The sequence below is a fragment of the Watersipora subatra genome, chromosome 5 (genome assembly GCF_963576615.1).
Source record: "Watersipora subatra chromosome 5, tzWatSuba1.1, whole genome shotgun sequence".
Classification (NCBI taxonomy): Eukaryota; Metazoa; Bryozoa; class Gymnolaemata; order Cheilostomatida; family Watersiporidae; genus Watersipora; species Watersipora subatra.
Genome location: NC_088712.1, coordinates 64694822 through 64722808, shown reverse-complemented (window position 1 = coordinate 64722808; position 27987 = coordinate 64694822). Strand labels below are relative to the sequence as shown.

Here is a 27987-nt window from a genome sequence, read left to right as displayed (position 1 = left end):
TTTGACCGCGATATCGCAATTGAACCTTACGAAAAACCGAAAATAGAAGTTCAAGAAAACATGAAAAGCATTGTGTTTCATGGAGTTCATAGAACTCATAGAGTTTCAAATGATACGTTATTTAGCGTGTGCATACGCTATACGGTTGATGATAACGTCTTTTTAGATCAATACGCCTTGTATAGCTCAATGGTAGAGCGCGTGGATTTAAAACCTGCAGTTGCAATCTCCGTGAGTTCAATTTCATCAGAATGCGAAATTTTAGTGCCAAGATTTTAATGGCTATAGCGGAACATGCACACATACAGGCACACAAACTTTGATAAAAATATATAAAAGTAAGGTTTTTTATATTGTTCCAAACTATGACCAAACTGTTTATTTCGCTATTGTGGTTATTGTGGCCATTCTGTGAGAGCTACCAAATAGAATCTACTAATACAACTTTAGCACACTACTAGTACAGTATTAGGACCCTGCTAGTACAGTATTAGTACACTACTAGTACAGTAATATTATACTACTAGAGCAATATTAGTCCACTACTAGTACAGTATTAGTACACTACTAGTATAGTATTAGTGCACTACTAGTACAGTAATATTATACTACTAGTACAGTATTTGTACACTACTAGTACAGTATTAGTACACTACTAGCACAGTAACATTATAGTACTAGTACAGTATTAGTACACTACTAGCACAGTAACATTATAGTACTAGTACAGTATTAGTACACTACTAGCACAGTATAGCATTGTCTTACCACAGTCGAAGCTCTCTTGGCAAAGAATGTTAACCTTCGTTTCTTTAACTTTTCATTGACTTCTTCTGGTGTCTCTGAGATCTACAGTTAGAAGAAGGTTTTGTATAATTGAAATTGAATCCATGTGCTGTGTGGCATACAATAGAACAATAATAGTATGCACTGCCTTACTGTTTTTCTGTCTTCGTTAGCATCAGATCGTATTACGACACACATTTGAGATCATTCCAGCTACGTTGTGAATTATGAGTTTTAAACAATAAAAATCAGGCTATGATCCTGATAATAAGGTACGATTAACCCACGGCCCTTAATCAGTACGTATGCAGAGTAGCTGAAATAGCCTTACTAAAGGTCATAGGTGAAGGTTATATAAGAAGGTGGCCAGGAATGTCGCGACATTTGTTGAGTTCCAAAAATGACCACCGGGCATTGAGGGAACATTTTTGCCTAAAAACTGACAATGAAGTGTACAATTGTTTATACAGCTAATGAATCAGTCTTGTACCGTTTATACAGCTAAGGAATCAGTCTTGTACCGTTTATACAGCTAAGGAATCAGTCTTGTACCGTTTATACAGCTAAGGAATCAGCCTTGTACCGTTTATACAGCTAAGGAATCAGTCTTGTACCGTTTACACAGCTAAGGAATCAGTCTTGTACCGTTTATACAGCTAAGGAATCAGTCTTGTACCGTTTATACAGCTAAGGAATCAGTCTTGTACCGTTTATACAGCTAAGGAATCAGTCTTGTACCGTTTATACAGCTAAGGAATCAGTTTTGTACCGTTTATACAGCTAAGGAATCAGTCTTGTACCAAACGCAGATGCAATATGTAGGCCTATAGAGTTGAAAACTATATCCAGAAAAGACCATGATTGCTTGTCTGATCATCTTATCTGGCATTTGGATACTACTGCAGGCTGTCATACTGGCTAATCGTGAATACAGTGAGCAGATACTTATGGTAGATGACTTCCTGGGCTTAGTGGAGCATATAGAATAAGCCTTAGTGCTCTAGCTGCACAGTAGCCTATTGCCACCAGTAGTTGCTACCTTCAGCCAAGCTACACACTCAAGCTGGGCTGATGGCATAAATTCCATAGAAGCCTAATGTTGATGCATACTGTAAATACATAATCATGTTGATATACGTTGTCTTAACAAAAGCAGACAACTACGAGTGTTATGATAGGTTGATAGGTAATATATCTGTCTCACAATTAGTAACAAAGCACATCTGTATCTAGGCAACAGTGAGGTCTAAGCTGGGTGAGGGGGGAAGACCGAGAGGACAGAGGGTAGCATAATAACGTATAAACAATGTAGATACGGTTTCTCCCAGAGCGACAAGCAGAGCAACCTAGATCAACAATATGTCTATAGTTATGGTGCCAGGTGAAGACATAATAATGTATAAGCAATTTAGGCTGCTTGACATTACCTCATACACTCCCATAATATACTTGTAGCCTTTTAGATTTCATATTTTCTCAGTTACAGGAAGTGAATCAACAGGAAGTGATAAAGTTACACTAGCACTATGGCAACCAGTAATTATACAGGAAGTGATAAAGTTACACAATTATACAGACCAATGGCAAGTTAGCACCAGACATACAGTACTGCTGATCAGGGGAGAATAGCCATTCAAAAATGTACTTTGAGATGGGCGAGAGTCTTGTCCTTGACCTCACAGAACTTCTGTAAAAGAATGTTTTTTGGTGAAATCGCCTCCTTTGGCAGGTCCACTTTCGATGTAGTGACAGGCTTTGGTTTAGAGGTGCAAGCATTGATGCAGCAGCAGAGTATTATCAGCGCAGGCAGCCCTACCAAAGGTAAAAAATATTGGAAAGTTATTATAAGACAGAGGTGACCAGGAGTGAATGGTTACTGAGCAGCGTAAAGAGCCAGAGAGAGAGACCCATTGACAATAATATGCCTTCTCCAAAGCTACTGTATTTGTAGCCTACTAAACAGTCAGGTTAAATAGTTGTGATGGTAAAATACATTCACTGTATATTGAGGAAAGTTTTATTACACCTTTCTGATAGCTCTATAGAACTGTACTTTTTCCTTAAAAATTAAGCCAGATTTATGCATACCTACTTAGTCTTGTCTAGACTAACCTCCAAATACACCTGCGACTATGCCGACCACGGCCATCTTGTCAATCGTATACACCTTAAGCGCATAGGTCGTCATCTGATTTGTTGTGTTGACAAATCTTAGCGTTGACCCTACAAGGCTTAGACTGGCACCGATCATGTTTCTTCGCAGTTGAAAAACCTTCACTCGGTTGTATAAATCGAAGAGATTGTTTGAAAAGCTACAAAAAATTCAACATTAAAAAATTACTGTCAAGACAGAGTTGTCTTTCTTTTTACCTATAGCATTTCATGTAATACAGTAGTTGCATTTGAGTGAAATTCACAGACACATAATGCTCCTATTATCTAACAGGATATCAGATTAAGCCTTTTGGTAATTTTCTACTTAAATTGGCAGTCCAATCAGCATCGCATTCTCAAAACATCTTATTACTATATAAGAGCCAAGTCTGCCTGTTCAAAACCATGATGAAGGTTGAAAAAAGAATGCATCATACAGGATTTGAACCTACAACGTTTGACATCTCCACTTAGCACGCTACCAATTGTCTGCCTTCAAGGATTGTAGAACTATTGTGCATATAATTTTTGCGTGTGCTTTATTCGCACACCTGACGATCTCCGAAAGCATTCGAGGCTGCCAGGGAACTACTAGTATTTATAACAGACACGAGTCTAAAGTCTTTAGACATAGTCTTTGTTCTCTTACGTTACTCAAACAAATAATAACTTCTATTCAACGAATAGAATCTAGAACAAATTTATTAAAGTATAATTATATACTTTTAGACTGATTTTGTTTGACAATCACATTCCAAAAAGATTCAGTAAAAACTAGACTGTTGAACAACCAGAAATGTTTAGGATAAAAAATAGTTTAAATCATATAAAAGCGGAGGAATTGGTCTATTAGAAATACCTGCGAGCTGCTGTTCCTGGGCCAGCTAACCAGCTAGAGAAGCTCTGTCTCCGGTGTGAGATATCAGTGTGTTGGCAATAGAAAGGCCTTGCCTACACACCTATTGGTAGAAGTGCTGTCAACCGGGCTGCCATTTCAATCAGGGAGTTCAGCGTCCAAACGTCAATCAATTGCGACAAATACAACAAAGATTTGGAAACAATGGTTCAGGTATTAAAATTGATTTTTTCTGCCATTAGATACAACATATAACGAGAAATAACTCAAGGTCATAGATGTTTGGTATTGAAATCAATACGGGGAACTGCTTTGTGAAAAGTCAATGGCCATTTTCTAACAACTTGAACCGTAATTGTTGAAAGACTGCAAGAAGAAAGTAACTGGGATTTTGAACAATCAAGCCTGGGCTTGTGAAAACAGCATCATCGCGGATATGAAACATTAGAACATTCAGGATATAGTCAGCAAGTATCGAGTGCTCAACAGGCACCCACTAGCGGCAGCATCTCCGCCCTTTGCGTTACACGCAGTATCGGGTAGATGACAGCTGTGCGCGAATAACAAGTGTAGACGATACAATTCAAAAGTACAGCGTACAAAACTATAGTTTAACATCTAAAATGAAACAGAAAGAATACAATGAAACCTGAAGGTGACAAATTTTACAAACGATATGGGACTGCAAGCCTTGACAGGATCAATTAGAAGAAATATAACTTTTGCAGAGCTGTGGGCACCACAATCTTCTTTCAATAGCAGAGAATATACACCTTTCTTCAGCCAATTAGAACTTTGACCAATGATATTGTTATTTTAGATGAGAATAACAATATTTGACTGTATTAGCTGATAAACAACCCGTCTGCTGCTAGTAGACACTGTGGGCTAGTAGCATCCCACAATGCAATGCATAAAGAACTTATTCTAATACCACAAGCAAGAAATGAATACGCGTATGTCATATATATAATATTATTCTTTGGTTACCCAAGTCTAGCATTTCAAATAAATAATGCAATAATACAAAAAGGAATGGTTACAAATAACATTTAAAATTCATCTTGTGCAGCAAAGGAGCGACTAATCTGAACATATGGTATATAGTACAGGGCCAAGGTGTCTGCGTCTCCAAGCATGAAATGCGAAAGCGATGCCTGAGAACCAAAACAATCGTACAAAGTTGATGGGGATAAACAGACAAGCCCTCAAAACTGATTAAGGCGGGTAGTGACGAGAACTCGGAGAGTTTGGTCAAAGGCGGTGCATACACAGAGGCCTTGCTTGTCCGGTGACCAATCAAAACTGGAGATAGGTTGAGTGGAGAGGGCTGTGTTCTGAATCAATTCTAACGAGCCGATAACTCCCATTTCCTGGCCTTCTTCTGTCTTGGTAACCCTCTTGGCTGGGTAGGTGCTACAGATGAAACAAAGGAGTCACACACAACTATAAAGAGAGTAAAAAGCAAGTGATGATAATTTATTAAACGTATAATTCTATGAGAGAAATATATTTTTACATTATACCAAAATCCCTCATAACAGAACTGGCAAACAACATGGCTGACTGCTTTATATGTATTTATTATAGGTCAGCAAAAATTCTGTCTATATCAGCTGAAGATATAGAAGTTGGAACATCACAGATATTTAATTATTTGAAAATGATTAGCCATTCATAGATGTCACATTCATAGATGTCCCATTCATAGATGTCACATTCATAGATGTCAGTATTCACAGATGTCAGTAATTATAGATCCCAGTATTCATAGATGTCAGTATTCATAGATGTAAGTATTCATAGATGTCAGTATTCATAGATGTAAGTATTCATAGATGTAAGTATTCATAGATGTCAGTATTCATAGATGTAAGTATTCATAGATGTCAGTATTCATATATATCAGTACTCATAGATGTAAGTATTCATAGATGTCAGTATTCATAGATGTAAGTATTCATAGATGTAAGTATTCATAGATGTCAGTATTCATAGATGTAAGTATTCATAGATGTCAGTATTCATAAATGTCAGTATTCACAGAAGAGACGCCTCTCTACAAAGCCTAAGCACCAGAATGATGTTCCTAATTACGAGTGAGTGAACTAACTCGTAATTAGGAACATCATTCTGTTTGAACATCATTTAGAAACATCATTCTGTTTGAACATCATTTAGGAACATCATTCTGTTTGAACATCATTTAGGAACATCACATTTCGTAACGATGAGTGAGTGAACTCACTCATCGTTACGAAAACTGGTCAACTTTGAGCTTGGTAAACTAGCTGTCTACTTGTTAACACATCAGCAACTGTGTTTTTGTTAAAATAAAAAAACTTCAGTCATTATTTTAAAGTTATTGGCTCAAAAAGTGAAGAAAATGTCTCAAAAGCAACACACATAAGAGTAATACAAGAAAACGACTATTTACAGGGTTCACTATTGCAGTGTATTTACAGGGTTCACTATTGCAGTGTATTTACAGGGTTAACATAAATGTTAACTCTGTTACATAAATTAACAGAGCCAGGTATAAACTAGCAGAGTCAGGTATAAATTAACAGAGTCAGGTATAAAATAACAGAGTCAGGTATAAAATTAACAGAGTCAAGTACAAATTAACAGAGTCAGGTATAAAATAACAGAGTCAGATATAAATTAACAGTCAGGTACAAATTAACAGAGCCAGGTACAAATTAACAGAGTCAGATATAAATTAACAGAGCCAGGTATAAATTAACAGTGTCAGGTATAAATTAACAGAATCAGGTACAAATTAACAGAGTCAGGTATAAATTAACAGAGTCAGGTATAAATTAACAAAGTCAGGTATAAAATAACAGAGTCAGGTATAAAATAACAGAGTCAGGTATAAATTAACAGAATCAGGTATAAATTAACAGAGTCAGGTATAAAATAACAGTCAGGTACAAAATAACAAAGTCAGGTATAAAATATCAGAGTCAGGTATAAATTAACAGAGCCAGATATAAAATAACAGAGTCAGGTATAAAATAACAAAGTCAGGTATAAAATAACAGAGTCAGGTATAAATTAACAGAGTAAGGTATAAAATAACAGAGTCAGGTATAAATTAACAGAGTCAGGTATAAATTAACAAAGTCAGGTATAAATTAACAGAGCCAGGTATAAAATAACAGAGTAAGGTATAAAATAACAGAGTCAGGTATAAAATAACAGAGCCAGGTATAAACTAGCAAGTAAAGATAAAAGTGTAATAACAAAGAGAACTAACTATTTCCAGAGGTTCAATGTTCCAGTGCCTCCAGTAGTCATGAATATATCTCGGTTCTGAGGCAGGTGCTTGACACACCAGATGGTAGACTTGTGTGCCTACAGATGTAATAAGTACCGACAATTAGTGACTACATCTATTTCAGTTAACAAGTAATCATTGTATACATTCATGGTATACAATGATTACTTGTAATCATTGTATACCATGCATGGCAAGGGAACCTATGAAACAGTGACATGTATAGACTCTTGATACAGGAATCAGTGAATATGAACCTGCAGCATATCAAGATGGGCGTCATTCCTCTATGGAATATGACACATTTGTAGTGGCTTATGCTAGATGCATTTAATGGTGGAAAAAGATCCATAAATCTAACAGCAGAACATTGAGAGTTACTCTATGAAAGTAGATAATGATCAACACTGACAAAGAGACAATAGAGAAAGACAACTCCCACATACTCACCTTGTACAGCGTCTACGTAGCACTTCCAATCCAACACATTACTACCACAGCACCACTGGTCTTATTGCTATCACCTACCTTCTGATTCCCACAACAACTTTCTATGTCACCATGACAACTCTTCCCTACCACCAGCACTACGACTCATGGTTACCACTCACCACTGCCAAGCACACTTCAACAGTATACTACTATTAACCAGGGTATGATTCCAAAGGGACATACCTTTTCTGTAAGACTAGCAAATCCTTTGGTTGGATGCTGAGTCCGCATGTCATATACATAAAATTTGGACTCTAGTGTCGTGGCTACGAGCTTGTTCATGTCGATGTCTTTCCTATCAAACTCAATCCCTACTACCTGCAGAGAAACCAAGGCTATTAACTATCAGCTGAAGCTGCTATAACTTCCCTAGCTCTAACACCTATTTGAAAGGAGGCTTGATATAAAAGTTTTACTAATGTTATACAGTAGTCAAAACCCATGATGTATTTGTCTCCCACAAACTGCCTTAAATGCAATTATGGATTCAAATGGATCAAATAGTTTTACTGCGGCCTACGCAATACTCATTATACGCTTTTAGGGAAAACTTGAATATATTGGCAGATATTCAAAAGCAACTAAAAAAGGGAGATTTCACAAATGCTCTTATTGTAATATTTAAACAAGTTGAAAGAAAACCAAGCTTTTAATTATTACCCGGTGAATGCCCGGGTAATAAAAAGTCTTTAGACAGAAAATTCATTCTTATTCAACATATAAGGTACAACATTTGCCATTGAAACTTTAAACCATGACAAGTTTTTTTTGCAGTTCAAATGAACTAAGAGAAAAAATAAAACAAATGATAAGGTTTTCAAACTTTTCTAAACAACTGTAACTTTTAAATTTCACATCCTAAAAGAAGTGTTTCGCTCAAATGAATTAGGAGGAAAATAAAACTGTAAAGGTGTTTACATATAAATGTAAAGTCATTAGCAAATAATGGCTAAATATTGTCTGTTTTGCTACGATTACAATGAAAAATTATTTGGTATACGATTGTAGGATTTCAGTTCGTTTCAGTGTTGGCATCATAAGGAATGAAATTAACCCATAATCGCGAAGCCAATTATAATCTTTGATCGGATATTTCCAAGTCAAAAATGTACATATTTTTCTGACGCTTGAACTTTTTTAGTTGTAATATGACAGCAGAGCCGATTCAGTCTATAAGGAATATTCAGATAATTAGTGACAGCACTGACTCTGGTAGTTGTGAAAGTATTAGTGTTGTAAGAGTAAGGAACGACATACGACGATTGCAATATCTTCACATAGATTCGTAGCTTCACATAGATTTAGCAATGCACAATATATAGCTATATTGAATTTTTTGCATACTTTTAGTTACTAACATGTTGGCAACATAAAATATGTAACAAAATTGTTCTAGATAGTGTTTGAAATTAAAAAAGTGTATAAGTATTATGCTGCAAAATTGGCAATTTTCATCAAAATGGCTGGCAGTAGGTCAGAAGCAAATTTTTTGAATGGATGGCAGCGAAAGGATTAATGATGACATACCACCGTCTCGTGACTGAGGTGAATCAGACAAAGCCTTTGAAGAATCATGTAACAGTTCGCTACTGTTTATCCGCTGACATGGAACCTAAACTTTGTTCAAATTTATCATTTCTCAAAATAGGAAAGCACTTTTACTGTGGCATGTTGGGAAAATCCAAGGACAAAAGTAAAGGTACGGCCACACGTAGTGATTTTCTCAATAGTTCTGACCGAAATCCCGAAATGAATGAAAAACGCAGAATTACTCGGCCGAAATACACAGAATTGTAAGAGCTGTGCATGCGCACCGAAATCGTCGACGAAATGCGTTTAATTGGCTGAGCAAATTATTGGCGACCACGATTCTAGCAGTTTTCGCCATTGGTATAGTCCAAGAACTTGAATATGTAAGGGCAAAAGGTGGAGACGACTTACCCCATTTTTTAGATTGTGCTCCCAACGTAGGGCCATCTTTCTAAGGTCAAACAGTTTAACATCACCATTATCATAGCCTGCAGCCACGCAGCGATCGTGCACATTGAACGCATGGCCTGGAAAAGAGAACATACAAGCGTATACCGGAATACAAGTACTGTCAGCAATTAAACTAGGTGACTGAAGCTGGTGACTGAAGCTGGTGACACGCTAAGAAAAAGGCAAACTACCGAATGCTACTGTCCAACAGTCCCTCTTTGTTTCTCCTTCTCCAGGCGCCATTGTAGCGACTGGATCATTCTTTTGCCTGGGATCCCAAACTTTAACTAGGCCATCTCTACTTCCCGTGACAAGTTCTGGTGCTCCTACGATAAACACAGATTTGATACCAACAGCATAGTAGAGAACAAACACATCTTAAGTAAAGAACACTGACTAATGTTTGTCTTCTTCCAACAAATGAAAATATTTCTAAACTTCCTCATATCCTGAGCAACAAAAGTATCGATGAAGCAAATCCTATTTAAATTGTATCAATAGGCTTGCCTCCTATCCGCAGACTGATAAAACGGATATGTGACCTTTACAAGAAAAAGCAGTTACGAAACCTATGATGCAAATCTTTTAAATATAATACGAAACCTTCTCCGATGCCAAGCCCTCCAACACCATCAATTGCATTCACTATTTCCTTGTGGCCCTTGGCTGAGTAGACAGGTAGACTAGGCTCTTCTAAGTTCCTGTCAAGCAAAACGAACAGCAGATTTAAAACCCTAACTCTACTATAGTAAAACCTACTGCATCTAACTCTACTATAGTACAACCTACCGTATCTAACTCTACTATAGTACAACCTACTGTATCTAACTCTACTATAGTACAACCTACTGTACCTAACTCTACTATAGTACAACCTGCTGTACCTAACTCTACTATAGTACAACCTACTGTATCTAACTCTACTATAGTACAACCTACTGTACCTAACTCTACTATAGTACAACCTACAGTACCTAACTCTACTATTGTACAACCTACTGTATCTAACTCTACTATAGTACAACCTACACTACCTAACTCTACTATAGTACAACCTACAGTATCTAACTCTACTATAGTACAACCTACAGTACCTAACTCTACTATAGTACAACCTACTGTATCTAACTCTACTATAGTACAACCTACTGTATCTAACTCTACTATTGTACAACCTACTGTATCTAACTCTACTATAGTACAACCTACCGTATCTAACTCTACTATAGTACAACCTACCGTATCTAACTCTACTATTGTACAACCTACTGTATCTAACTCTACTATAGTACAACCTACAGTACCTAACTCTACTATAGTACAACCTACTGTATCTAACTCTACTATAGTACAACCTACCGTATCTAACTCTACTATAGTACAACCTACTGTATCTAACTCTACTATAGTAAAACCTACTGCATCTAACTCTACTATAGTACAACCTACCGTATCTAACTCTACTATAGTACAACCTACTGTATCTAACTCTACTATAGTAAAACCTACTGCATCTAACTCTACTATAGTACAACCTACCGTATCTAACTCTACTATAGTACAACCTACTGTATCTAACTCTACTATTGTACAACCTACTGTATCTAACTCTACTATAGTACAACCTACAGTACCTAACTCTACTATAGTACAACCTACAGTATCTAACTCTACTATAGTATAACTACTGTACCTAACTCTACTATAGTACAACCTGCTGTACCTAACTCTACTATAGTACAACCTACTGTATCTAACTCTACTATAGTACAACCTACAGTACCTAACTCTACTATAGTACAACCTACAGTACCTAACTCTACTATAGTACAACCTACTGTATCTAACTCTACTATAGTACAACCTACCGTATCTAACTCTACTATAGTACAACCTACTGTATCTAACTCTACTATAGTAAAACCTACTGCATCTAACTCTACTATAGTACAACCTACCGTATCTAACTCTACTATAGTACAACCTACTGTATCTAACTCTACTATTGTACAACCTACTGTATCTAACTCTACTATAGTACAACCTACAGTACCTAACTCTACTATAGTACAACCTACAGTATCTAACTCTACTATAGTATAACTACTGTACCTAACTCTACTATAGTACAACCTGCTGTACCTAACTCTACTATTGTACAACCTACTGTATCTAACTCTACTATAGTACAACCTACCGTATCTAACTCTACTATAGTACAACCTACTGTATCTAACTCTACTATTGTACAACCTACTGTATCTAACTCTACTATAGTACAACCTACAGTACCTAACTCTACTATAGTACAACCTACAGTATCTAACTCTACTATAGTATAACTACTGTACCTAACTCTACTATAGTACAACCTGCTGTACCTAACTCTACTATTGTACAACCTACTGTATCTAACTCTACTATAGTACAACCTACAGTATCTAACTCTACTATAGTACAACCTACAGTACCTAACTCTACTATAGTACAACCTACTGTATCTAACTCTACTATAGTACAACCTACTGTATCTAACTCTACTATTGTACAACCTACTGTATCTAACTCTACTATAGTACAACCTACTGCATCTAACTCTACTATAGTACAACCTACAGTACCTAACTCTACTATAGTACAACCTACTGTATCTAACTCTACTATAGTACAACCTACACTACCTAACTCTACTATTGTACAACCTACAGTATCTAACTCTACTATAGTATAACTACTGTACCTAACTCTACTATAGTACAACCTGCTGTACCTAACTCTACTATAGTACAACCTACTGTATCTAACTCTACTATAGTACAACCTACAGTACCTAACTCTACTATAGTACAACCTACAGTACCTAACTCTACTATAGTACAACCTACTGTATCTAACTCTACTATAGTACAACCTACCGTATCTAACTCTACTATAGTACAACCTACTGTATCTAACTCTACTATTGTACAACCTACTGTATCTAACTCTACTATAGTACAACCTACAGTACCTAACTCTACTATAGTACAACCTACAGTATCTAACTCTACTATAGTATAACTACTGTACCTAACTCTACTATAGTACAACCTGCTGTACCTAACTCTACTATAGTACAACCTACTGTATCTAACTCTACTATAGTACAACCTACAGTACCTAACTCTACTATAGTACAACCTACAGTACCTAACTCTACTATAGTACAACCTACAGTACCTAACTCTACTATAGTACAACCTACTGTATCTAACTCTACTATAGTACAACCTACAGTACCTAACTCTACTATAGTACAACCTACTGTATCTAACTCTACTATAGTACAACCTACTGTATCTAACTCTACTATTGTACAACCTACTGTATCTAACTCTACTATAGTACAACCTACCGTATCTAACTCTACTATAGTACAACCTACCGTATCTAACTCTACTATTGTACAACCTACTGTATCTAACTCTACTATAGTACAACCTACAGTACCTAACTCTACTATAGTACAACCTACTGTATCTAACTCTACTATAGTACAACCTACCGTATCTAACTCTACTATAGTACAACCTACTGTATCTAACTCTACTATAGTAAAACCTACTGCATCTAACTCTACTATAGTACAACCTACCGTATCTAACTCTACTATAGTACAACCTACTGTATCTAACTCTACTATAGTAAAACCTACTGCATCTAACTCTACTATAGTACAACCTACCGTATCTAACTCTACTATAGTACAACCTACTGTATCTAACTCTACTATTGTACAACCTACTGTATCTAACTCTACTATAGTACAACCTACAGTACCTAACTCTACTATAGTACAACCTACAGTATCTAACTCTACTATAGTATAACTACTGTACCTAACTCTACTATAGTACAACCTGCTGTACCTAACTCTACTATAGTACAACCTACTGTATCTAACTCTACTATAGTACAACCTACAGTACCTAACTCTACTATAGTACAACCTACAGTACCTAACTCTACTATAGTACAACCTACTGTATCTAACTCTACTATAGTACAACCTACCGTATCTAACTCTACTATAGTACAACCTACTGTATCTAACTCTACTATAGTAAAACCTACTGCATCTAACTCTACTATAGTACAACCTACCGTATCTAACTCTACTATAGTACAACCTACTGTATCTAACTCTACTATTGTACAACCTACTGTATCTAACTCTACTATAGTACAACCTACAGTACCTAACTCTACTATAGTACAACCTACAGTATCTAACTCTACTATAGTATAACTACTGTACCTAACTCTACTATAGTACAACCTGCTGTACCTAACTCTACTATTGTACAACCTACTGTATCTAACTCTACTATAGTACAACCTACCGTATCTAACTCTACTATAGTACAACCTACTGTATCTAACTCTACTATTGTACAACCTACTGTATCTAACTCTACTATAGTACAACCTACAGTACCTAACTCTACTATAGTACAACCTACAGTATCTAACTCTACTATAGTATAACTACTGTACCTAACTCTACTATAGTACAACCTGCTGTACCTAACTCTACTATTGTACAACCTACTGTATCTAACTCTACTATAGTACAACCTACAGTATCTAACTCTACTATAGTACAACCTACAGTACCTAACTCTACTATAGTACAACCTACTGTATCTAACTCTACTATAGTACAACCTACTGTATCTAACTCTACTATTGTACAACCTACTGTATCTAACTCTACTATAGTACAACCTACTGCATCTAACTCTACTATAGTACAACCTACAGTACCTAACTCTACTATAGTACAACCTACTGTATCTAACTCTACTATAGTACAACCTACACTACCTAACTCTACTATTGTACAACCTACAGTATCTAACTCTACTATAGTATAACTACTGTACCTAACTCTACTATAGTACAACCTGCTGTACCTAACTCTACTATAGTACAACCTACTGTATCTAACTCTACTATAGTACAACCTACAGTACCTAACTCTACTATAGTACAACCTACAGTACCTAACTCTACTATAGTACAACCTACTGTATCTAACTCTACTATAGTACAACCTACCGTATCTAACTCTACTATAGTACAACCTACTGTATCTAACTCTACTATTGTACAACCTACTGTATCTAACTCTACTATAGTACAACCTACAGTACCTAACTCTACTATAGTACAACCTACAGTATCTAACTCTACTATAGTATAACTACTGTACCTAACTCTACTATAGTACAACCTGCTGTACCTAACTCTACTATAGTACAACCTACTGTATCTAACTCTACTATAGTACAACCTACAGTACCTAACTCTACTATAGTACAACCTACAGTACCTAACTCTACTATAGTACAACCTACTGTATCTAACTCTACTATAGTACAACCTACCGTATCTAACTCTACTATAGTACAACCTACTGTATCTAACTCTACTATAGTAAAACCTACTGCATCTAACTCTACTATAGTACAACCTACCGTATCTAACTCTACTATAGTACAACCTACTGTATCTAACTCTACTATTGTACAACCTACTGTATCTAACTCTACTATAGTACAACCTACAGTACCTAACTCTACTATAGTACAACCTACAGTATCTAACTCTACTATAGTATAACTACTGTACCTAACTCTACTATAGTACAACCTACAGTATCTAACTCTACTATAGTATAACTACTGTACCTAACTCTACTATAGTACAACCTGCTGTACCTAACTCTACTATAGTACAACCTACTGTATCTAACTCTACTATAGTACAACCTACAGTACCTAACTCTACTATAGTACAACCTACAGTACCTAACTCTACTATAGTACAACCTACAGTATCTAACTCTACTATAGTATAACTACTGTACCTAACTCTACTATAGTACAACCTGCTGTACCTAACTCTACTATAGTACAACCTACTGTATCTAACTCTACTATAGTACAACCTACAGTACCTAACTCTACTATAGTACAACCTACAGTACCTAACTCTACTATAGTACAACCTACTGTATCTAACTCTACTATAGTACAACCTACCGTATCTAACTCTACTATAGTACAACCTACTGTATCTAACTCTACTATAGTAAAACCTACTGCATCTAACTCTACTATAGTACAACCTACCGTATCTAACTCTACTATAGTACAACCTACTGTATCTAACTCTACTATTGTACAACCTACTGTATCTAACTCTACTATAGTACAACCTACAGTACCTAACTCTACTATAGTACAACCTACAGTATCTAACTCTACTATAGTATAACTACTGTACCTAACTCTACTATAGTACAACCTGCTGTACCTAACTCTACTATTGTACAACCTACTGTATCTAACTCTACTATAGTACAACCTACCGTATCTAACTCTACTATAGTACAACCTACTGTATCTAACTCTACTATTGTACAACCTACTGTATCTAACTCTACTATAGTACAACCTACAGTACCTAACTCTACTATAGTACAACCTACAGTATCTAACTCTACTATAGTATAACTACTGTACCTAACTCTACTATAGTACAACCTGCTGTACCTAACTCTACTATAGTACAACCTACTGTATCTAACTCTACTATAGTACAACCTACAGTACCTAACTCTACTATAGTACAACCTACAGTACCTAACTCTACTATAGTACAACCTACTGTATCTAACTCTACTATAGTACAACCTACCGTATCTAACTCTACTATAGTACAACCTACTGTATCTAACTCTACTATAGTAAAACCTACTGCATCTAACTCTACTATAGTACAACCTACCGTATCTAACTCTACTATAGTACAACCTACTGTATCTAACTCTACTATTGTACAACCTACTGTATCTAACTCTACTATAGTACAACCTACAGTACCTAACTCTACTATAGTACAACCTACAGTATCTAACTCTACTATAGTATAACTACTGTACCTAACTCTACTATAGTACAACCTGCTGTACCTAACTCTACTATTGTACAACCTACTGTATCTAACTCTACTATAGTACAACCTACCGTATCTAACTCTACTATAGTACAACCTACTGTATCTAACTCTACTATTGTACAACCTACTGTATCTAACTCTACTATAGTACAACCTACAGTACCTAACTCTACTATAGTACAACCTACAGTATCTAACTCTACTATAGTATAACTACTGTACCTAACTCTACTATAGTACAACCTGCTGTACCTAACTCTACTATTGTACAACCTACTGTATCTAACTCTACTATAGTACAACCTACAGTATCTAACTCTACTATAGTACAACCTACAGTACCTAACTCTACTATAGTACAACCTACTGTATCTAACTCTACTATAGTACAACCTACTGTATCTAACTCTACTATTGTACAACCTACTGTATCTAACTCTACTATAGTACAACCTACTGCATCTAACTCTACTATAGTACAACCTACTGTATCTAACTCTACTATAGTAAAACCTACTGCATCTAACTCTACTATAGTACAACCTACCGTATCTAACTCTACTATAGTACAACCTACTGTATCTAACTCTACTATTGTACAACCTACTGTATCTAACTCTACTATAGTACAACCTACAGTACCTAACTCTACTATAGTACAACCTACAGTATCTAACTCTACTATAGTATAACTACTGTACCTAACTCTACTATAGTACAACCTGCTGTACCTAACTCTACTATTGTACAACCTACTGTATCTAACTCTACTATAGTACAACCTACCGTATCTAACTCTACTATAGTACAACCTACTGTATCTAACTCTACTATTGTACAACCTACTGTATCTAACTCTACTATAGTACAACCTACAGTACCTAACTCTACTATAGTACAACCTACAGTATCTAACTCTACTATAGTATAACTACTGTACCTAACTCTACTATAGTACAACCTGCTGTACCTAACTCTACTATTGTACAACCTACTGTATCTAACTCTACTATAGTACAACCTACAGTATCTAACTCTACTATAGTACAACCTACAGTACCTAACTCTACTATAGTACAACCTACTGTATCTAACTCTACTATAGTACAACCTACTGTATCTAACTCTACTATTGTACAACCTACTGTATCTAACTCTACTATAGTATAACTACTGTACCTAACTCTACTATAGTACAACCTACTGTATCTAACTCTACTATAGTACAACCTACTGCATCTAACTCTACTATTGTACAACCTACTGTATCTAACTCTACTATAGTACAACCTACTGTATCTAACTCTACTATAGTATAACTACTGTACCTAATGCTGCTATAGTACAACCTACTGTACCTAATGCTGCTATAGTACAGCCTACAGTACCTAACTCTACTATAGTACAACTTACAGTACCTAACTACTATAGTACAACTTACAGTACCATAATAAACATAGAATTACATCCACTAATGGCTCAATAGTTCATTATTATCAGCAGAAAGCCGTACTCTTTGCACCATGAGCTCTTCGCTTTATGCCTATGACTGTATCATGTGCCTTGGGCAAAACAAAATATTTAGTATTCTACATGCTATAGAAACCAAACTTTTTGCATCAGTAGTGTATTGACACTCAAATGTACTGGCTTTGCACCGAGGAGTTGCCTACCTAGAAAAACTTCTTTGCTACGTCAGACCACTCAGTGCTACGGCTAGCTTTGGAAACATTAAAAAGCTTTTCTCACAGCTATTAGAGTTGCCACTCAACAAGCATATTCAGAGTTAAATTACGGTCAACATATGTAACATACTTCTGACCTAAATATGTCACATACTTTCGACCTAATACAAGTTTGCGTGCGGTGGACGGTAAGTGTCTGCAGAAACTTCTTTTAGTGATCAGTACATACTTTAGTGTACGATTCCCAGCAAATATTGAAACGCTCACCAAATAGCAACTTTTCCTTCAAAGTCACCCGTGGCCAGATATCTTTGCTGAAGACTCGAAGCTCCAAAGGTAGCACACTTTAATGATACACTCTTGTCAATCTGAAAAAATCATTCTTATTGAAGATTGCAAGTCATTATCGGACTCGCTTTCAACGTTAACCTTCCCACGCAAATGTAGAAAGACACAAAATTAATCATCCGGCGAAATTGATAGTTTTCCAGTATTAAGGTAAGGTACAGTTCTTTGTACAACATACACACCAATTACAATAGTGTCACAGCTAACTTTATGGTATAGTACAGCTCTTTGTGCAACATACACATCACTTACAATAGTGTCACAGCTAACTTTATGGTATAGTACAGTTCTTTGTACAACATACACATCACTTACAATAGTGTCACAGCTAACTTTATGGTATAGCATAGTTCTTTGTACAACATACACACCACTTACATTAGTGTCACAGCTAACTTTATGGTATAGTACAGTTTTTTGTACAACATACACATCACTTACAATAGTGTCACAGCTAACTTTATGGTATAGCATAGTTCTTTGTACAAAATACACACCAATTACAATAGTGTTACAGCTAACTTTATGGTATAGTACAGTTTTTTCTACAACATACACATCACTTACCATTCCACGATTCGCCCTACTATGAGCTATAATTCGGCATCTATGATTTTATTCAACAGTGTTTACAGCTTTTATTCAACAGTGTTTACAGCTTTTATTCAACAGTGTTTACAGCTTTTATTCAACAGTGTTTACAGCTTTTATTCAACAGTGTTTACAGCTTTTATTCAACAGTGTTTACAGCTTTTATTCAACAGTGTTTACAGCTTTTATTCAACAGTGTTTACAGCTTTTATTCAACAGTGTTTACAGCTTTTATTCAACAGTGTTTACAGCTTTTATTCAACAGTGTTTACAGCTTTTATTCAACAGTGTTTACAGCTTTTATTCAACAGTGTTTACAGCTTTTATTCAACAGTGTTTACAACTTTTATTCAACAGTGTTTACAGCTTTTATTCAACAGTGTTTACAGCTTTTATTCAACAGTGTTTACAGCTTTTATTCAACAGTGTTTACAGCTTTTATTCAACAGTGTTTACAGCTTTGGAAAACTGAGGATGTCTGAACAAGCTCTTTTGAACATTAACTGTTGCTATCTACAGCTGACCATATATTTTACTTTTTTATTGAACAACCTTTTTTAATCCCTGGTTTCTGCTGCTATCTTTCACACAGTTTTGTTTAGAGATATCTCAAATGAATAACAAATGCTGTACTGATGACACTGTTGAAGCTCTGTTCTCTATAACTGAAAAAATGGTTCGATGAAAAGTCTGATTTATATACCAAAACAACAGCCAAAGCAGGCACACAATGTTAATAAGCAAGGCGACCTGAATTTTGATATCATAAGGAGCTTTGGTCAGCTGGAACAATAAAATGCATCCTAAATATGGCAGCGGAAACAGCCAAACTGACTAAAAAAGAAAAAATTCTGAGAAAAATGGGTAAAATTTGTCATATCTGTGGTAGATGTCTGAAGGATGATGTTTCCGATAATACCAGGTCAATAAAAAGACAATGTTGATATTATTTGAGACTAAATTCTCTGCTTACATACCAAAAACTCTACGTTAAGAGAAGAGAAAACAGTTTTACTGGTATAGTCAAGTGGGGTAAGTGCACCATTGGGGCAAGTGCACCAGCTGTTGATATTTTATCAGCCAATCCCTGCATAGCTGTCTATGAGTTGCAGGACTATTACCCATGATCCTCCTCAGGAAGCTATAGTCCCTGCATTCTGGATTTCAAATTTTTTGTGAAGTGAGCAACAAAAACGTAAATGCACTATTTAAGTAGTTGGCTTTAAATTTAGAGCTGTTCACTGATAATTTTATAACTTTCATTTTAGTGGATATTTGTTTTGGCTAACTATTGAGTGCAACTGGTGTCTATCCATAGAATACTTTTTTTCTTGTTTTTATCCAAACAAATAATTTTGTATTATTTTAACTGGGGTGGTGCACTTGCCCCTGATAATTTTAGAGACAGGGGCAAGTGCACCTATGTAGTACACATTAACATTAACCTATGTGCACCTTAATATATAACAAGGGCAGGGCAAGTGCACCACCCGGCAAACATGTAGTTCTCCATCAAAAGAGACAGTTCAATCTCATTTCAAGTTCTCCAATCTCTATAGTCTTTTTTGTTATACTTTTGAGTTAGTCTAGGTCAAATTTGTGGTTCACTTGAGTAAAACTGGTCACTTGAATTGCAATGGTATAGAATTGCTAATTTTTAAATTTTTAATGTTCAATACGATCAACATTTCAGTGGTGCGGTACAAGCTCAAAAAAACTTTCTTTTTCATTTCTATTGAATTTTATATAATTTCAATATCAGCAATTTGGTGCATTTGCCTCTGTTTATCAACCAATGCATAACAATGGCAAAGAAGGCTAGGTGGTGCGCTTACCCCCGTATATGGGGTAAATGCACCACCTAGACACACATTTTTTAGCGCTTCATATAAAGCAATGATATTTAACTAAGTCTTTTAGTGCTGATATTCTTGCTCAGAACATTCTGGAGTTTCACAATGACAAATATTAGACTCAAATATTTAGTTAAAGCAAAGCAGTAAGACTGAGAAGTTGAATTACCCCTATTCGATGGTGTACTTACCCCACTTGACCCTATATTTTTGCATAAACTCACCCTCTATTCTTCAGAACTAAACAAAACAGGTTTTTTTTACTCTGTATTGATTATAACCATGAATAAATTTTTAGCCCCAGCAGCTGCGGTATACTTGGATCCATGTTGCAATATTGCTAACAAATAGTTTTCCTGAAGCAATAAAGTTTTCGGACACCAATGAATAACCAGTTAGCGATTTTCTGATGGCAGCTGTAGACCTTGATACTACTGAAGCAGACTAGAAACAGGATAAACTGAAGCTTGACTGCTGCTTCTCATGCAGAAAGTCGGACCAATACACAGAGACCACTGAGATCTATATTCGATAAGCAAATGGAGAAATTACCATGAAAACTAAAGAAGATGGTGCTTTCTTTACAAAAATACAGTTTGACTTGAAATGCAGACCGAAAAGCAAACAGATGGAAGATATATTACCTCAAACTCCTGTAAAACAATTGCGCTAAACAAATGGCCTGCATCAATAAAGGATAGCAATATTTATGGTAGAAATCAACAATGAACTGAAAATATTGACATACATGACTTGTGAGATAGACTCGAGAAAACCAAGACTTGGAGAGAGAAGATGATATCTGGCTGAGAAAGCTCAAGGTCAAATGCTTATGAAAATGAACCAACACAAACAAACGAACTTTTACAAAGATTGAAAACTAAAAACATTGTCAAAGATGACTGTAAAGGTTCAACAGATGGTTCATTGAGCCTATCAAAGCGCTGAACCCATACTCTGCAGATCAGAGATTGGGTTCAATAGTCCAGAGTAGTGACAAAGCAGAATCAAGCTGTAAAAATTATATTGAAGATAACAGAAGATCCAATAAAAGTTGTTTTTTAAGTGGCATGCTACATCCGAACAGAACTGCATCCGCCTGACAAAAAATCAAAATTTTGCTGAAGGTGCAAACGCTGGATCTCGATGCCACAGCAGCTGCTGTGTGGCATCGAGAGCAGTTTTTCTGCTGCTGTGGCATGCAGAAAAAAATGAAATGACCACTGTCTACAAAATAAGAACTAGAGGGTTGGAGCAGTTAGGGAATAAATAATAAAATATGAAATACTCTTTCAAGAGATGAAATCGAGACCAAGTCACCTGCTAGATCTACTTTCCAATAGATCAAATCTTGCGCAGAATGGATGAAGTAACAATGTGGAACTGAAGAGCACCACTAGAACCCAAAACATGCAAAGAAAAACAGGTCAAGAATAGAGCAGAAGAAGATACCAAGTGAGATGAATAAATCTAGTTAGCTTCAAGTACTATAAAATTGGAGAAGGAAATAGAGCAATTAAGGTCATATTCTACTGCCAAACCGATCGGACTGGATCACTGTAATGTTGGTATTTCTTAATCCATTAGTTGGACTACTCCACACATGATACTCAACTCATCAGTGACAATCTGTATATATATACAGTAATACTTCAACTTACGAGTGCTCCAACGTACGAGAAACTTGAGATACGAGCCAGCTTTCAAGCAAGTTTTAGCACTAACATACGAGCCATGTTTGAGATATGAGCACTTGAGTCAGTTGCCAAGTATGCCGGAGGTGTTTTATGAGAACAGCATCACTCTGTATTTTTCAACTGCTCAGGTTATACTGTTGTACCGTGTTTTTGTGCACGATTTTCTGTGCAGAATTATGTGAATTAAACGTACTGTGCGTAGACCAAAAGTTTGCCAGTAAAATGAAAGATAATACAAAGAAAAAGCAAATGATAACAATTGATATTAAACGGAAAAATATTGAAAAATATGCGAAATGTGTATGCGTGATTGAGCTAGCTCGGCAATATGACAGAAATACATTCATAATTATCAAACAGAAGGATCATATTCAGGGCATTTAGTTCGCAAAAGGACTAACCATAGTTTCTAAACGGTGCAGCGATCTTCACGACCGCTGATGGCATTGGACAAGCAATTGGCCGGTGACAGCATAACTGAAACGAAGCTATGTGAAAAGGCCGGCGCTATCTAGCCAAACTGTTTAATAGACATTCGGACAAGCTGGCTAGTGGTCGTGCATTAACCATTTGTGACAACACCTGTGTTCGTCCTAATCGCAACATGTTGCAAGGGCGACAAAAGCAAACGTTCTTAGATAGGTTTATTTTAAAACGGCCGGCTAATCGTGAAAGCGAAAAAAAAGGAAAAATTTCTCGCTAACCAGCGAGAAACTTCAAACTATGAACGCCGAAGAAATTTTAATTACGTTTAGTTGAAAATGAAAGTTTGCTTTTTATTTAGGTTTGCTTAAAAGTTTGTCTTTTAACACTTTGATAAAATCCAAATTTATCAAAGTCAAATGTTGTAACGAAGGATAACTTATATCTCCCTCCCTTGCAAGTGCGAGTGTTAACTGCTATTGTATGTATTTAATTTTACATTTTAATTAATCACATTTCCTTGCATTATTTTTTGTTTGTTGCTTTTTGAAAGCATGTAGTACGTAAGGACAATAACCAATATGTTGTTTCTGTTACAATATCTTGTTTTGAGTGTTTTATTTGCTTTTTTTAGAGTATGGAAACCAATCAATATATATTTAATTGTTCTATATATAAATAAATTGCACCAACATGCGAGTAAATTGACATACGAGCTCAGTCTCGGAACGCATTAGGCTCGTAAGTTGAAGTATGACTGTATATATAGACCTCAAAGTCTGCGTGCTATGTATATGTCAAGCAATAGCGATTAAAGTCTAGCAGCGAAAAATCTGCATCACAATGGATTATAACTCCGAACCGCTAGTTCACAAGGTAACAAACTAACCTATTAAGCTACAAGGGATACAATAAAATTATTGTTACAACATGGTTGCTAATAAAATTGTGTACTTTTTCCATGACCAAACACGAGTCAAGCGAGTGTTTGGGAGCTTTATGATAAATGCATGTGTGCACACAACTCCCGAAGATTATCCATCAACGACTGTAACCAAACCCTTGTACCGAAATCCCATCAAAAGATTTAACCATTTTTGTGTGGAGTCGTCTAAGTATAATAATGATACAATATACCTATAAACCTATCTGAATATGTTACCAAATCTTTGAAAAGTGTCGACAATATCCTAAAACTTACCCATCTGATCGGAGTACACATAACTAGAAATATTAATTTGGCCTAAAATCGCCATTAAAACCTGACAAGCCTTTTTAATTAAAATTAAGACCGGCCAACAAAATGCCCAGAAAGCCGTGCGACATACAGTAAAACCATAAAGCCGTGCGCATTTCACGAGAAAAACGTGCACATTTCACCAGTCTATGGCATTGTCCAATTGCCGAAGGTTTCTGTAACAAATGTAGAGCGTTTGAGGGGTAGACCAATTTTCAGGTACGAAAATGTGGTACACAGTTCATCAGCATATGTTTTTCTGTCCAATTACCGAAGGTTCCATTAAATTATCTAGAACATTAGCCAAATTTCTTTACATCTTATGTACAAGCTAGGGCCGAACTACAATGCCCCTTTATGACAAAGACATTTCTTTATTTTGCTCCAGTTTGCAGAAAACTTCCAGACACACGTTAATGCTAATGCTTGCTTTCTGTTACAGATCGCTGTCAAAACCATTCTACATTTAACACAACCAACTTTCAAACTGTGTATATTACACAGTAGCTTCCCATATTACTTCTAATATTGCACTTCTCCTATTGCATGGGAGAGATATAAACATACAGTCAAACATGGATAATTCGCCCTCGGATAGCTCGAACACATGGTTAACTCGAATGGTTTTGTTTGGTCTGTTCCCACGAAAAATTGCTTCAGATAACTTGACCTCAACTTCATTAACTCTAACTGTTTTTTGCCCAGCGACTACCGAGACGGCTGTTATCGCTTTAGAATATCCCTTTATTCCAAGCCATAGAGCTAAACCTCAACTTTTAATAGTTCGTAGGCTTCATTATTACCATCATCGGCAAAACATTTTTGTCAACGAATTTTCTAAAGGTTTGGTGAAATTTGATTTTTACCAAACATACGCTTAGCGATGGTCCTTCAAAGGCAAGGAAGAGTGAGGTAACCTTCGCATAAACTTCAAGAAAAATCGGCAAAATTGATCTTGGTTGAAACGCTCAAAAGAAAAAGATGTATTTTCTTCTGAGCATTTAAACAACGATCAAGTTTTGCCAATTTTAATCTGAAATTGTCCTGGCAGTCACATCACATAAAACAACAAACAAATCTCAAGTGATAGGAAAATCTCTATACTTTCCGATAAAAAAATTTTAAACTTTACATTGCTTTACAAACTTTACGAAGCATTTAATTTGAAACAAGCCATTTATCCTTTTGATTTATATTATAGTTTGTATATGTACATGTATCTACTAATAAATACATGGACTTATGACAGTGCTCTGATAACTTGAACGCTCTGATAACTCGAACACTTTCACTCGGTCCCATGAAGTTTGAGTTATCAATGTTTGACTGTATAATCTTTTCCTTTCATTATTGCTGTTTGTTGTACATAATAACACCCAGTACATTACAACTACCATTGCAGTTCTCCTATTGCACTGCAGTGCCAGTTGACTACTAATATTTCATTTCTCAACCAGCAGTACCCTTTCTTTTTTCCATTATAACTTTGGTCGTGGGCTGTATGACAGGGGAATTTTTAGTATTATCAATTAATATTACTTTTTGTGTTGGTTTTTCTTGTGAAAATTAAAAAAAAAATCTTATAATCATTAACTTTTTAAATGTGCAATTTTCAAATGTGCCATTTCAATTTCAAATGTACAATTATAGCGGCACAATTTCAAACTTCAATATCCGATTTTTCCAAAGGCATTTGCTAAATATTGCAAAACTAACAGCTGTTCACAAGGACATTTTTGAATAGGAATTGCCTCTACATTCTCTCTTCGTTTGGTCAGACAAAGTACCCTCGGTCACTTCACTGATGTATTTACTTTTGGTATCTACGTTATGTTTGTACCAGTAGCGAGAAGAACCAGTCTTGTCGTATTTAAAGTTTTGATGGATATCGTCTGCTGCAACAGTAACCTTTTATACATACACTTCTATGTACTAATACTAATTGTTATTATTAATTCTACATATTAATGATTTGTATTTTGTTTTATCAGATCGTATTAACTAACACTATCAAATCATTTTTCATTGTAATCATTGTAGCAAAACAGACTACCCTAACCCTTTAATTAAACGCCACCTCTATTTGGTCGCCACTAAGGGGGAAGGATTGAAAAATAGAGCGCCATGGCATTCAATCAAAGGTTTGACAGTATCTAGCCATTACTTGCTAATAATTCCACTTTTAAACACCTTTTGAGTTGTTTTATTTTTCTCGTGATTTATTTGAGTTGCGCACACCACTTTTCTCATGATATGAAAGTTAAAAGTTGGAATGGTAAAAATTGTATATGTTAAATTAAAATAAATTTTTTGTACAAAGACTTTTGTGTTACCCCAGACAGCACCGGGCATTCACCTAGTAGATACATATAACTCCAATACTTATAGAACATAAACAATATTTTAGAACTACTGAACTCAAATTTATGACAGAGAGCTTTGAATGAAAGGTGATGCTGGCATAATAAGTGATGTAGTGAGGGATCGATGGAAGTAAAATGCTACCTAAACAAAGGAAACTCCTAACTTTTTGATGACTAAAATGTCTGCTAATGGCTAGAGTCAATGCCGCTTCAACAACACAACTGATATCTTTCATCATACCACCAATGGCGTAGATTAAGAAGGTTGAAGTTTTGATCTCCATGACAGCCATAAAATTATTTGAGCAAACCAAGTTTCAATTAGTGACACCAATGGGACACCAATGATATACAGCCCCACATTGGGGAGCTGTATACCATTGGTAACACTAAAAAATTGAAAAATTATCATGGCCAAACTATTTTAAACTGCCATCATGGTCAACCATTTCAAAATAATATCAATCATAGCGAAGTCATTATTAGCTAATGAATTCCTAAGCTGTCCAAACGTAGAGTTCACATCTCCTGATATTTTATATTGTTCTAGATATTAGATATTATATATACTAGTTATTAGATAGTTAATTGAAGTACATGAACAATTATGGTTGGATGCCTTTTCTAACACCATTTCTAACACATCTAAAGATTGCTCATATATATATATATATATCCTTCTGTGATTCGAAGCACCGACCTACTGATCATAAGCCAGCGTAATAATCGCTGAACAACAGCCAATCCACAATGACTATCATAGATATGCGAAACATAAATGTTTGTAAGCGAACAAACCTGTTTGACCAAATCGACATCACCATGTGAAACTTCATAAATTTGTATTGTTCCATTACCCTTTGGCTGATTTCCAATTACTACAAACTTTGCACTAGAAGGTATCCATTTTGAATCAAACAATGTGAAATTAAGTGATTTATGAGCGTGCAAAATAATTTGAGGTTTATCCATGATTTAAATATTAATTACCAAGCAACATAAAAACACCACTCAAAAATGGCAGAATTTAGTAGTACCGCATAAGGGCACACTCTATAATCGAAATCGGTAAGCGTCAATGCGGGTGATACAAAAGAAGAAGCTTTGAACAAACGCAAAATTCTTTCTTCTGTTTTCTAAAAAAAATTATTGTATAAGTGTAAATGATAATTGAAATTTAACGTCGCAACATTTGATTTTTATAAAATAATAAATTTTGCAATCATTTTTAAAA

General features: G+C 35.6%; 1 protein-coding gene across 2 annotated transcripts in view; it reads right to left on the bottom strand.

Moving 5' to 3' along the window:
- Positions 1-4750: 4750 nt before the first annotated feature.
- Positions 4751-27987, bottom strand: part of LOC137397023 (dynein axonemal assembly factor 10-like) — a 23814-nt gene continuing 577 nt past the window's right edge. The window contains exons 1-8 of one of the 2 annotated variants that reach the window (XM_068083299.1): positions 27552-27793; positions 18509-18609; positions 10155-10252; positions 9743-9877; positions 9513-9628; positions 7755-7889; positions 7059-7156; positions 4751-5212 (exon numbers count right to left, since the gene is read on the bottom strand). In XM_068083299.1, coding sequence (XP_067939400.1) covers positions 5005-5212; positions 7059-7156; positions 7755-7889; positions 9513-9628; positions 9743-9877; positions 10155-10252; positions 18509-18609; positions 27552-27725 — 1065 coding nt within the window. In that variant the 5' untranslated portion in view covers positions 27726-27793 and the 3' untranslated portion in view covers positions 4751-5004. Of the gene's footprint in view, positions 5213-7058; positions 7157-7754; positions 7890-9512; positions 9629-9742; positions 9878-10154; positions 10253-18508; positions 18610-27551; positions 27794-27987 lie in introns of those variants that run through there. The other variant, XM_068083300.1, reaches the window with a different exon arrangement.